The sequence below is a fragment of the Crinia signifera genome, chromosome 6 (assembly GCF_055691185.1).
Source record: "Crinia signifera chromosome 6, ASM5569118v1, whole genome shotgun sequence".
Classification (NCBI taxonomy): Eukaryota; Metazoa; Chordata; class Amphibia; order Anura; family Myobatrachidae; genus Crinia; species Crinia signifera.
The window spans coordinates 285,241,286-285,253,763 of NC_139222.1; the positions used below are offsets into that span (position 1 = coordinate 285,241,286).

The following is a 12,478-nucleotide window of genomic DNA, read 5'->3' on the forward strand; positions in this document are numbered from 1 at the left end:
TGGCAGCCATGTGTTACACAGATATACCCCCATGTGGCATCCATGTGTTACACAGATATACCCCCATGTGGCATCCATGTGTTACACAGATATACCCCCGTGTGGCAGCCATGTGTTACACATATATACCCCCGTGTGGCAGCCATGTATTACACAGATATACCCCCATGTGGCATCCATGTGTTACACAGATATACCCCCATGTGGCAGCCATGTGTTACACAGATATACCCCCGTGTGGCAGCCATGTGTTACACAGATATACCCCCATGTGGCAGCCATGTGTTACACAGATATACCCCCATGTGGCATCCATGTGTTACACAGATATACCCCCATGTGGCATCCATGTGTTACACAGATATACCCCCGTGTGGCAGCCATGCATTACACAGATATACCCCCATGTGGCATCCATGCGTTACACAGATATACCCCATGTGGCAGCCATGTGTTACACAGATATACCCCCGTGTGGCAGCCATGTGTTACACAGATATACCCCCGTGTGGCAGCCATGTGTTACACATATATACCCCCGTGTGGCAGCCATGTGTTACACAGATATACCCCATTTGGCAGCCATGTGTTACACAGATATACCCCCATGTGGCATCCATGTGTTACACAGATATACCCCCATGTGGCAGTCATGTGTTACACAGATATACCCCCGTGTGGCAGCCATGTGTTACACAGATATACCCTCGTGGGGCAGCCATGCGTTACACAGATATACCCCCGTGTGACAGCCATGTGTTACACAGATATACCCCCTTGGGGTAGCCATGCATTACACAGGTATACACCCATGTGGCAGCTATGCGTTGCACAGGTATACCCCCGTGTGGCAGCCATGCATTACACAGATATACCCCCATGTGGCAGCCATGCGCTACACAGATATACCCCCATGTGGCAGCCATGTTTTACACAGATATACCCCCATGTGGCATCCATGTGTTACACAAATATACCCCATGTGGCAGCCATGTGTTACACAGATATACCCCCATGTGGCATCCATGTGTTACACAGATATACCCCATGTGGCAGCCATGTGTTACACAGATATACCCCGGTGTGGCAGCCATGTGTTACACAGATATACCCCCATGTGGCATCCATGTGTTACACAAATATACCCCATGTGGCAGCCATGTGTTACACAGATAAACCCCCGTGTGGCAGCCATGTGTTACACAGATATACCCCCGTGTGGCAGCCATGTGTTACACAGATATACCCCCGTGTGGCAGCCATGTGTTACACAGATATACCCCATGTGGCAGCCATGTGTTACACAGATATACCCCCGTGTGGCAGCCATGTGTTACACAGATATACCCCCGTGTGGCAGCCATGTGTTACACAGAGATAACCCCATGTGGCAGCCATGTGTTACACAGATATACCCCCGTGTGGCAGCCATGTGTTACACAGATATACCCCCGTGTGGCAGCCATGTGTTACACAGATATACCCCCGTGGGGCAGCCATGTATTACACAGATATACCCCCATGTGGCATCCATGTGTTACACAGATATACCCCATGTGGCAGCCATGTGTTACACAGATATACCCCCGTGTGGCAGCCATGTGTTACACCGATATACCCCTGTGTGGCAGCCATGTGTTACACAGATATACCCCCGTGTGGCAGCCATGTGTTACACAGATATACATGCTATATATATTTGCACCTCCCTGGTGCGACTCCATTCAGCGCATGCAGGCGTCAGGCTGGTAATTGGTTAGTATGAGAGGTATCGGCGTATCACCCATTAGGTTAAGTAGGCAGAGGAAAGCTGTCAGTCACAGCACAGAGACAGAGGCGTTCTGCAGAAGAGTTGTGCTGCGGCTGCGATGTTCTGCTTTGTGCTGCCAGGTAACTTATGTGTGAAAAGATCCCTTATTAGGTTTTTATTCTTCTTTCTGGCATAAAATAAAAGAAATCCAGTTCTTGGAGGAAGACAAGAGAAGCCCCCGGGGCGCTGTGTGCGCGGTGTAATCTAATCAAATACCTCATCCATTATGTTCACATAATAAGCGCAGCTCCTCGGAGGGGCTGAGACGCCGCGCTCAATCCTGCTCGCTGACGGGTTTTTTATATATAATATTTGACACCTGGAAACTATTCTAACTGTGTGGGCGAGATCTGTAAAACGCAGTCTCTCTTTTCGTGGGGTCAACAGTCGTCTTTTCCAATAAAAGCTTTCCGTACCCCATCAATCATGGCAGTAACGTATTGCGGTAAGGGAGCGCGTGCTGGCGGTATATGCAGCGCCTTGTACCGCAAAGCGCTGGAAAGTCTACAGTGTCTAGGTAGACAGTCAAAAGGTTGACACCAACAAGTGACATGCACTATGCCGGCACAGTAAAAAAAAAGTCGACATTAACAAAAGGTTGACATGCAATGTGTCCAAATTGCCAATTACAAACCATGTGTACTACAACTGGGAACAATATGCCTGGCGAATGTTTTAGATTCGATTAGATCCGTCTTTATTGTCATCACCCCAATTAGGGCGTCAAAATTCAGTTTAGCATCCATCCAAATACATACATATAATAAAATACCAAATGATCCACAGACAATTTACAATAAAACTTAAGTCCCATTATTCCTCCCCCATGACCCAAATTAGCATTTAACTCTAAAATTACCCTTGGAAAAAAACTATTTCTCATCCTACTGGTCCTATTCCTTAGGCAGCTAAACCGTCTACCCAATGGCAGTAATACAAACAACCCATTAGCCGGGTGGGTTCCATCTTTCAAGATATTATGCGCCCTACGCAGACAACGCTTCCGCTGAATGTCATCGGCAGAAGGGAGAGTAGCACCCCTTATCCGTTGGGCCAGTTTAATTACCCTCTGGATTGACTTCCGATCTGCAACGGTACAATTCCCATACCAGACGGAGATACAACTGGTCAGAATGCTTTCCACTGCACAACGATAGAAGTTTACCAAAATGCACAGTGGCAATTGTTGTTTTTTCAGCATTCTGAGGAAAAAAAGGCGTTGATGGGCCTTTTTTACCAAACATTTTATGTTAGTTGACCATGTTAAATCCTCAGTAATATAAGTGCCCAAAAATGTAAAACTAGAGACACGGTCAACATTTGTCCCACTAATCTGTACCGGCATAACCGGGCTGGATTTTTTCCTACGAAAATCTACCACGATCTCTTTAGTTTTACTTGGGTTGAGAAAGAGATTATTGGCGCTACACCACTCAGCCAAATGCTGAATCTCCTATCTGCATGCCGTTTAATTGTTGTTATCAATGAGGCCTATTAGTGTTGTATGAGCAACACTAATGTGGGGTCAATGTCGACGGGTGTTGACATAAAAAATCGTGAAAACCCCATGTCAACATTTTTACGCCAACCTTTTGAGTGTCGACCTTTTTTAGTGTCAAACGTTTGTGCGTCGACCTTATGACCACATCGACCTATTGCATGTCAACTCTTTGTCGATGTCAACTGTGCATGTTGACCTTTTGCCTGTGTCGACCTATATGACATATTGACCTTTTTGTGTCAACTTATTGATTACCTAGACACTGTAGACCTTTCTATCGACACAGAAGGACAAACATTTTGTGAGCGATGTACCAAGACGTGGACGAATTCAGCCCCTTCCCCGATGTTTGGGGTTTGTGCATGCGCCACGTCCCCATGGATGCGGGCAGATGCCTACTCGGGCCGGTCAGCTGACGTCACATGATGTCACAGTCCGGCCCCTTTTTGCTCATCTCTGTGTGAAAATAAATGTTTTTTTTTTTTTCGAAGAGAAATCATTCTGTGGCAGTTAGGAGCTGATGGCGGTTACTTCTCCCCACTTTATCTCTCTCTGAATATTCATACCTCCCAACAGTCCTGATTACCGCGGGAATGTCCCAGTTTTAGGGGACATTCCCGCATCCCTCCCACAGCCAGCAGTGTCCCGAGAGGGGGGCTGTTGGGAGTCCCCCCAGTGAGCTGGGAATAAACGCTGTGCGCTCCCGCAGCCAGGGGGCTGGGGGTATGGCTAGGGATGGCCATCGGCCATCAATGATTTAAAATGGTTTATGGCCGATGTCAAATACTTTTGCCATCGATGTGGGAGAACCAGATGGTTTCCCTACATTGATGGCAAAGGAGAACCGATGGTTCCTTTTTTTTTTTTTACAATGTGCCGGGAAACTGAGCTTAGCTCCGCCCCCGACACCCGGAAGTCCCACCCCTGGGTTTTAATTGGCCCAAGGGCCACTCAATCATATATAATGGATGACCATCGATATCTAAAACTATCGTTGGTTATCCATCAAATAGTTTACTACTATCGATGGCTGGGTGCAGAATCGCCATTGATGGCAACCATCGATGGCGTCTGCACCGATGGCCATCCCTAGGTATGGCTAGAGGCTCACAGAGCCTCAGTGTCATGCTCCCATAGCATCAAAACGGGGCCGTGGCCTCGCAGGAGAGCCGCAAGTATAGGCCACGCCTCTTTAATTCGGCCATGCCCCCGAAATTTTCGACGTGCCTACGGCGCACATCACTGTGTCCCTCCTTGGTCTCCCTACAAGTTGGGAGGTATGACAGTATTTCTGAGTGCTACATTTCTGGAACTGGGACCCGGGAAATGGACATGGTGGGCGAAGAAGCCATGGACATAAGCTGTCAGAGGGTGAACACTCCATCCTCCAGACATACGGCGCTACGAGGTAACAGAGCTCCCAGTACCCCCCCTGTGGTCTGTAATAAGGTTTAATGGGCCTGATTCAAAGACGACCGCAATGCCGGTGTTTATGCAGATGAGCCATTTTGTACGACTACGAATGTGTTCCGCTGGCTACTGTATACGCAAACACTGCTGTTACATATACAGTATAGTGTCGCTTGTACGTTAGATCCACACAGGAAGAAAAGAAAGAAAGAGAAAATCAGGCATTCCCAACCGCGACCCTCAAGGCACGTCAACAGTGCAGGTCTTTGTGATATCCAGGCTTCAGCACAGGTGGTTTAATCAAAATGACTCTAATTAAGTCACCTGTGCTCAAGCCTGGATATCACTAATACCTGCATTGTTAAGCTGGGCACACACGTGTAGATATATCTACAGACAGATGTCGTAACTGAAATCACAAAAAAGGCGGGTGCGTTTGCCTGAGCCCACTGAGCTGTCAGTCACTGGCGGCTCCTGACACGCCTGTGCGGGCGGATCGCCTGTACATACAGCATAATACGCCAATATATATTTAGGTATATCAGGCGTCAGCTGTGTTGAGATGAACACACTGAGCAGCCTATAGGGTGTCCCATGTGACAATGGCGCGGGCAGTGGTGGCGTGTGACGCAGTGTTGCACTGTCCGCGGACTCAGTCAGTATGTATCTCAGCACTTGTACTTGCCGACAGACCACTCGGAGCCGAGGGGAAGGATGACATTAGCATTTGCATATATTGCTCCCGCTGTGCTGATGGCAACCGTTATTGCGGACCTGCTGTAGCAGTGTCCACCTCTGAATGAGGCCCAGTATATCTTATAATAACTGTTAATACGAACGAGGCCAGGAACTTAAAGTGAATACAAGTAACATACTGTAGATAGGATTGAAGGACAGCTGAAAATCTCGGGACAGATTTATTTTATCCCCGAGTTCAGATGGTCGTGTTCGAACATCGCTTGTATATAATGTATCTGCCAGCGGGAAATCATTTATTATAAATTGCACATAATTATATGAGTAATCGTGGTCTCCAAGGCCCAATACCTGGGAATAATTGGTTTGGGGCAACATCTGGCACGATTACACCCAACACACCGCTGGGAGGAAAATGAGTCTAATGGAATGTGTCATTAGCAGGTGCAAATCTATATGGAATAATATATCCACGGCGGTAATTTATAAGGATATCGCAAGCCGCTGTGGATCACTGTGACCGTATAATGGAACACTGTCACTCCCCTAACAACTGTCATCATTTACGGCAACGGCTGCGTTGTTCCTTATGGTGCGAAAATTGCAGAAATCAGTCATTTGTGACTTTTAAATGATTCCTGCTTAAAAACCACAGATGACATCATTTTCAGGCCACAGATTTCATGGTAGTGTCGGGCACGGATGTGCGAAAACTCGGATCGGTCGCAGGTTGGAACTGCGGCAGGTTTGCTCCACGTTTTCTATACCGGAGGCCGCTGTTCGGCTAATGAAAACAAAAGAGATAATGAGCAGCATTTATTACACATATTGGGTACAAGTGTTTATACATTTATTTAATGTCACCTGTAATATAACGATATCATTCCTGATTATAATTTGCAATAAAGTCGAACGCAATTAAAATGACTGCAAGGTTTGCTGATATATACTGTATGTGGGCCTATTAACGTCGCCAGCTTTAGAAATGAATTAATTACTGCAATTAAAAACACAAATTGCACATTTTAGGAGCTGCGTAACTCTCCATCTGTGTCCTGTCGTTTTGCTGCAGCGTGACGACGCTTATGTATAAAATGTGAATTGAGCCCAAATTTTTATAAAAAAAATATAGAACAATGAATCTTTTTTATTTCTTTTGCAGGTTAAGTTTCGACGAAGGGCGGTCGTGGAACAAGTACAGCTTCACGTCCAACCCTCTGGTTGTGGACGGTGTTCTAGGAGAGCCGGGGGAAGAGACGCTAATTATGACGTAAGGGTTGATGAAAGCTGTAACGGTAGCGTTCCGGCCACTAGGGTATTGGGTATGGATGCATCCAGTATTGTAATGACAGGTGCCAGCGTAGCCGGGGAAACAGGACAGGGATCGGCACGACTGCATCTCACCCTGATGAGAGGATGCTGATTTTATCTATGTTTGCATCAATATGGAACAAACACATCATAAAACCTTGACATAGGCCCTCATTCTGGTCCTTTCACTATGCATTCGCACAGGGGAGCGATGTTTCGGTACTGCGCATAATTATTTCTGCGCATGTCCAGGATCCATTTGCGAGCGGGTGCGGCGGATTGATTATGCTCCGCATGGAGCAGTGCGGGCGGGCGGCAGACACAGTTCGCACCCATGGGAACGCCCAGCAATTCATGGGCGTTGCCATGGTAATGTGGCTGTCACGCGCTGGGGGGGAGGGGCGCCGAAAATCTGAGACATTTCAAAGTTAGTAATGACTGCACCAGCTAGGTGGTCTGGGGAATGTGACAGTTAGTAATGACTGCACCTGTGCACCAGCTAGGTGGTCTGGGAAATGTGACAGTTAGTAATGACTGAACCCTGTGCACGGTACTTATGTAGTATCTGGGCTGCCGATTTCTAAATCGGGTCGGATCGGGCACATCGCATCGCATGTGACCATCGAATGCGATGCGATGTGATGCGATGACCCGATTTTTTCATAGGAATCAATGTTAAAATGGACTGAGTCCATTTTAACATGAAATTCAATGGGAAAAAGGGGTCCTTTTCATACCCCTACTATCCAAGTGGGCATGGAGTTGGATATAAACCTGTGGCGAGCGTAGCGAGCCACCGAGCCCGAAGCGTGGCGAGCCCCGCGAGGGGACAGAGAATACCGTCCGCTCGCCACGCTTCGCTCGCCACTTGGATAGTAGGGGTATAAAAAGGACCCCTTTTTCCCATTGAATTCCATGTTAAAATGGACTCAGTCCATTTTAACATTGATTCCTATGGAAAAATCAGGTCATCGCATCCGATGGTCGCATGCGATGCGATGCGATATCGCATCGCATCTGATTGTATGCCTTAACTTAAGGCATACAATCAAAAAATCGGCAGCCCAGATACTACATAAGTACCCTGTGCACCAGCTAGGTGGTCTGGGAAATGTGACATTAATGACTGCACCTGTGTACCAGCTAGGTGGTCTGGGGAATTTGACAGTTAGTAATGACTACAGCTGTGCACCAGCTAGGTGATATGGGACATGTGACAGATAGTAATGACTACACCTGTACACCAGCTAGGTGGTCTGGGAAATGTAACAGTTAGTATTGACTGCACCTGTGCACCAGCTAGGTGGTCTGAAAAAATGTGACAGTTAGTAATGACTGCACCTGTGCACCAGCTAGGTGGTCTGAAAAATGTGACAGTTAGTAATGACTGCACCTGTGCACCAGCTAGGTGGTCTGAAAAATGTGACAGTTAGTAATGACTGCACCTGTGCACCAGATAGGTGGTCTGTAATTAAACCAGTTTAGCCCGTCCTGCATTAGACTATATATTGCGCTGATTTCTGGGTGAAAATACAGTAAGCGAAGATCATAGTTTCCAACACCACCTACAGGTACAATAAGAGAATGCAGTCTGTGTAATTATAATTCTACCAGTAGTTATATAAATAATGAACTCTATATTGTAGAAATGGACTTTAAGTATGGATGCATGGGATATAATAGTTTTAGTTCACAGATTCATATAAAACATTTTGAGGTACTTATGTAATATCTGGGCTCCCGTTTTTCTTATGAGACCGTTTCCCCTCGCGGGGCTCGCTGCGCTCGCCACGCTTCGGGCACGGTGGCTCGCTGCGCTCGCCACACTATATAAAATCAACTCCATGCGTAGTTGGATAGTAGGGGTATGAAAAAATGGGGTGCATTTAACATGGGAGCCCAGATAATACATAAGTACCCATTTTGATATAACACCACAATATATATTATTGTCATCGTTGTCATTATCGGGTGGGTGACGCAGGGTTACAGCTGGGTATAACGTGGGGGTCATACTTGCCTACTTTTGAAAGCCAGTTTCAGGGAGATTATAGTTAATAGTAGAATTTTGCACAGCGTCCCATTGAGAAGGCGTGTCATGCTCCCCCCAAAGGGCGTGTCTAGTTCCATATATGGAGAGATTGTGAAAAGAGATTGTGAACGTGGCACCCAGAAGCGTGGTTGTGCACTGCTATATCTGAGAGGAATCTTGTAAAATGTCTTATATCCAAATGTAGATGAGCCCCAGAGCAGTTAATAGGAGCTACTATACTGTAATGTAAATGTATCTATCTCTCATTCCTTTTTTTCCCTTTTTTATCTAAAAAATGCAATAGTGTGATGTGGGCTAGGTGAAATGAGGGAGATTGCTAGACTAATGAGGGAGAGAGGGAGATTGCTGCTATGTCAGGGAGTCTCCTGCAGAATGCAGGAGGGGAGGTAACTATGATGTAACAGTGTAATGTGGGGCTAGGTGATATGAGGGAGATTGCTAGACTAATGAGGGAGAGAGGGAGATTGCTGCTATGTCAGGGAGTCTCCTGCAGAATGCAGGAGGGGAGGTAACTATGATGTAACAGTGTGATGTGGGCTAGGTGAAATGAGGGAGATTGCTAGACTAATGAGGGAGAGAGGGCGATTGTTCTTATTTCAGGGAGTCTCCTGCAGAATGCAGGAGGGTAGGTAACTATGGTGGGGGTTTGACTGTGACTGGTAACAAATAAGCTGTATCTTTAATGTAGAATACTTGGGACTTCTCAGACCTCCGTTTGTGGGAACCCCGGGGCAACTAATATTTGGGGTCCCTACCCCTATTACAGGGACATAGCACAGGAACACACTGAATTGTGCTGTAATGAGGGCGTCTCCGGGGATAATCCTGTCTCTCACCCTACAGGAGGCGTTATCTTGTCTCAGTCCTTTATCTGTCGCTGCCTGTGTAACGTATAATTCCTGCTGGTCATTGGTGGTTACTGTCTCTGCCGCAGGGTCTTTGGGCACTTTGGGCACCGGTCAGAATGGCAGCTGGTGAAGGTGGACTACAAGTCAATATTCGACAGACGTTGCACCCCTGAAGATTACCTACCGTGGCAGCTGCACAGTCAGGTATGAAGACCAATTGTGTATCATTCTAATTAGCCCACGTATTACCTGCACACAGACACGCCCCCAGGTGGGTGTGGCCCCCAGAGGTGCGCTGGTAACACATATTTACATAAGACGTAGCCACACCCCCTTACATAACAGAACATGATATTTTACTTGGATCTCTTTCCATAGGCTCTGTTCTGTCCGCAACGCACACATCTCGCAACAATGTGTCCTGATCCTTGGTTACACACTGATGGTATTACAATGTATAGTATCCATACTAACAATCCCCTACACTATCTATTATATATTTAGCCAGATCTGTCACTCATCCCCTGTGCATATAACGTTCCCGCCCAGCGGGATACACAAACCCACCCCCCCTAAGGAAAACACAAGTGTTCTACTCACCCCACACCCTTGACATCACCTTCCCCCGCCCAGCCAGGGCTACAGTACACACCCACCATCCACCATTTCTCCACAGTCACCATCCACCATTACTCCAGCACCCCCCCCCCTGACACCCATGATTCCCGGGCCCCCGGCGACCCCCCCCCTCCCACTATTCGCGGGACACCCGCAACCTCCCGTGATTCACAGGGCCCCCCGCTACTCTCCCCCCTCCTGCGATTCGCAGCACCCCCGCGACCCCCCTCCTGCGATTCACGGGGCCCCTACGAACCCCCCCTCCTGTGATTTGCGGGGGGCCCCCCGCGACCCCCCCCGCAATTCATGAACCTCCTGCGATTTACACCCCCCCTTCCGCGCCCCCTCCCACGATTTGCAGACCCCCTCCCACGATTCACGGCACCCCCCACGACCCCCCCTCCCGCGATTCATGACCCCGCGCCCCCATCCCACGATTCGCCATTGATGGCGATTTTGCACCCTGCCATCGATAGTAGTAACATATTACTTGGATAACCATCGATTGTTGTTTGATTGATTGTTGTTGTCGATGGTCATCCATAATATCTGACTGAATAGGCCGTGGGTCAATCAGAACTCGGTGGCGGGACTTCCGGGTGTGGGGGGCGGAGCTATGCTCCATGTTCCGGCACCTTAAAAAAAATTGAAACTTGATCGGTTCTCCTTTGCCATTGATGTAGGGAAACCATCTGGTCCTCCCACATCGATGGCAAAAGTATTCAACATCGGCCATAAACCATCGATTATTTGAAATCATTGATGGTCGATGGGCAGCCCTAGAACTGGAGGAGGGTGGGGGACAGTATGCAGCTCCCGGCAGTGGGTGAGCGTCTCCTCCCACTGGGAGGGAGTGAGGGTGCATGAGAGCAGGAGGCTGTATAATAGTGGTATGTGGGCAAGACATTGATAAAAGTTGTGGCGCTGGTGCAGAGGACCGTGGGGACACTTCTGGCAGTGGGGGAACCTGCAGCGCGGCAGCCAGGGACGGATTTCCCACCTAGGGGCGGCACCTGCTTGTGGCGGTACAGGATCCCCCATTCTCACATGGGGAAGTGAAATGCGGGGGGGGTTGCCGGAAAGGGGTCAGGGGGGTCTGCAAATTGCGGGAGGGGGGGTGCGGGGATCTGCAATTAGCGGGAGGGGGTTCCCAAATTCGCGGGAGGGCCTTGATTCGCGGGAAGAGGGGATCCGCAAATTGCGGGAGGGGGGTTGTGGGGGTCAGTGAATTTCGGGAGGGGGGGTTGTGGGGGTCCGTGGATCGTGGGAGGGGTGCGGGGGAGTGCCGTGAATGAATGGAGGGGGGTGCGTGGGTCCGCGAATCGTGGGAGGGGGGCGCTGGGGGTGCCATGAATTGCGGGGGTGCCACAAATCGCGGGAGGGGGGGGTCGCAGGGGGGTGCCGTGAATCGCGGGAGGGGGGGTCACAGGGGTCACGCAAATCGCGGGGGGAGGGTCGCAGGGGGGCCGTGAATCGCGGGAGGGGGGGGTCCCTGGGGTCCCTTGAATCGCGGGAGGGGGTTCGAAGGTGTCCGGGCGGGAGGGGGGGGGGGGGTTGCTGGCAAAGGGGAGGGGTACATGAGTAATGGTGGATGGTGGCTGTGGAGTAATGGTGGATGGTGGCTGTGGAGTAATGGTGGATGGTGGGCGTGTACTGTAGCCCTGGCTGGGCGGGGGGAGGTGGTGGCAAGGGGGTGGGGTGTGTAGAACGTTATACACATAGAACACTTTTCCCTGGGGGGGTGGGTTTGTGTATCCCGCTGGGCGGGAACGTTATATACACAGGGGATGAGTGACAGATCTGGCTAAATATATAAGAGATTTCTATCATTTATAACACTTTTTTAGCCGTTTTTGGCAATAAACCATCACTTTACCTTTCATATCAGACAGTCCCCTGTAACTAGGAATCCCCCTTCTTCCCTGAGACGTTCAGCAGTGAGTAATGCTAATAATCCAGCAGTATAATTAGTAATTACCATCTTCTGTATCACGGAGCCAATTTACTGTAGGCAGAACCCTTAGTGATAGTTGTTACCGATCTCCTTAGAGGAAGATGAGTCGCTTCGTATAGAGAACAGAAGAATCCCAGATATATCATTACACGGAATATCAGCCCTGAGGGGGAATTCTCAGAGGGAGAGAGGATTAAAGAACATGATTAGAGACATAGCGGGGGGTCTTCAGTTACAGTTATGGGGTCAGCGTTGTATCCTGGGGGATTGGAGCTAG

The 12,478-nt window shown here is 48.8% G+C and overlaps 1 protein-coding gene across 5 annotated transcripts in view; it reads left to right on the plus strand.

Moving 5' to 3' along the window:
- SORCS1 (sortilin related VPS10 domain containing receptor 1) overlaps positions 1-12,478 on the plus strand; it is a 501,652-nt gene that overhangs the window by 401,905 nt on the left and 87,269 nt on the right. For all 5 annotated transcript variants that reach the window (XM_083149856.1, XM_083149858.1, XM_083149860.1 and 2 more), the window contains exons 14-15: positions 6,580-6,687; positions 9,716-9,833. In XM_083149856.1, coding sequence (XP_083005982.1) covers positions 6,580-6,687; positions 9,716-9,833 — 226 coding nt within the window. The remainder of the gene's footprint in view (positions 1-6,579; positions 6,688-9,715; positions 9,834-12,478) is intronic.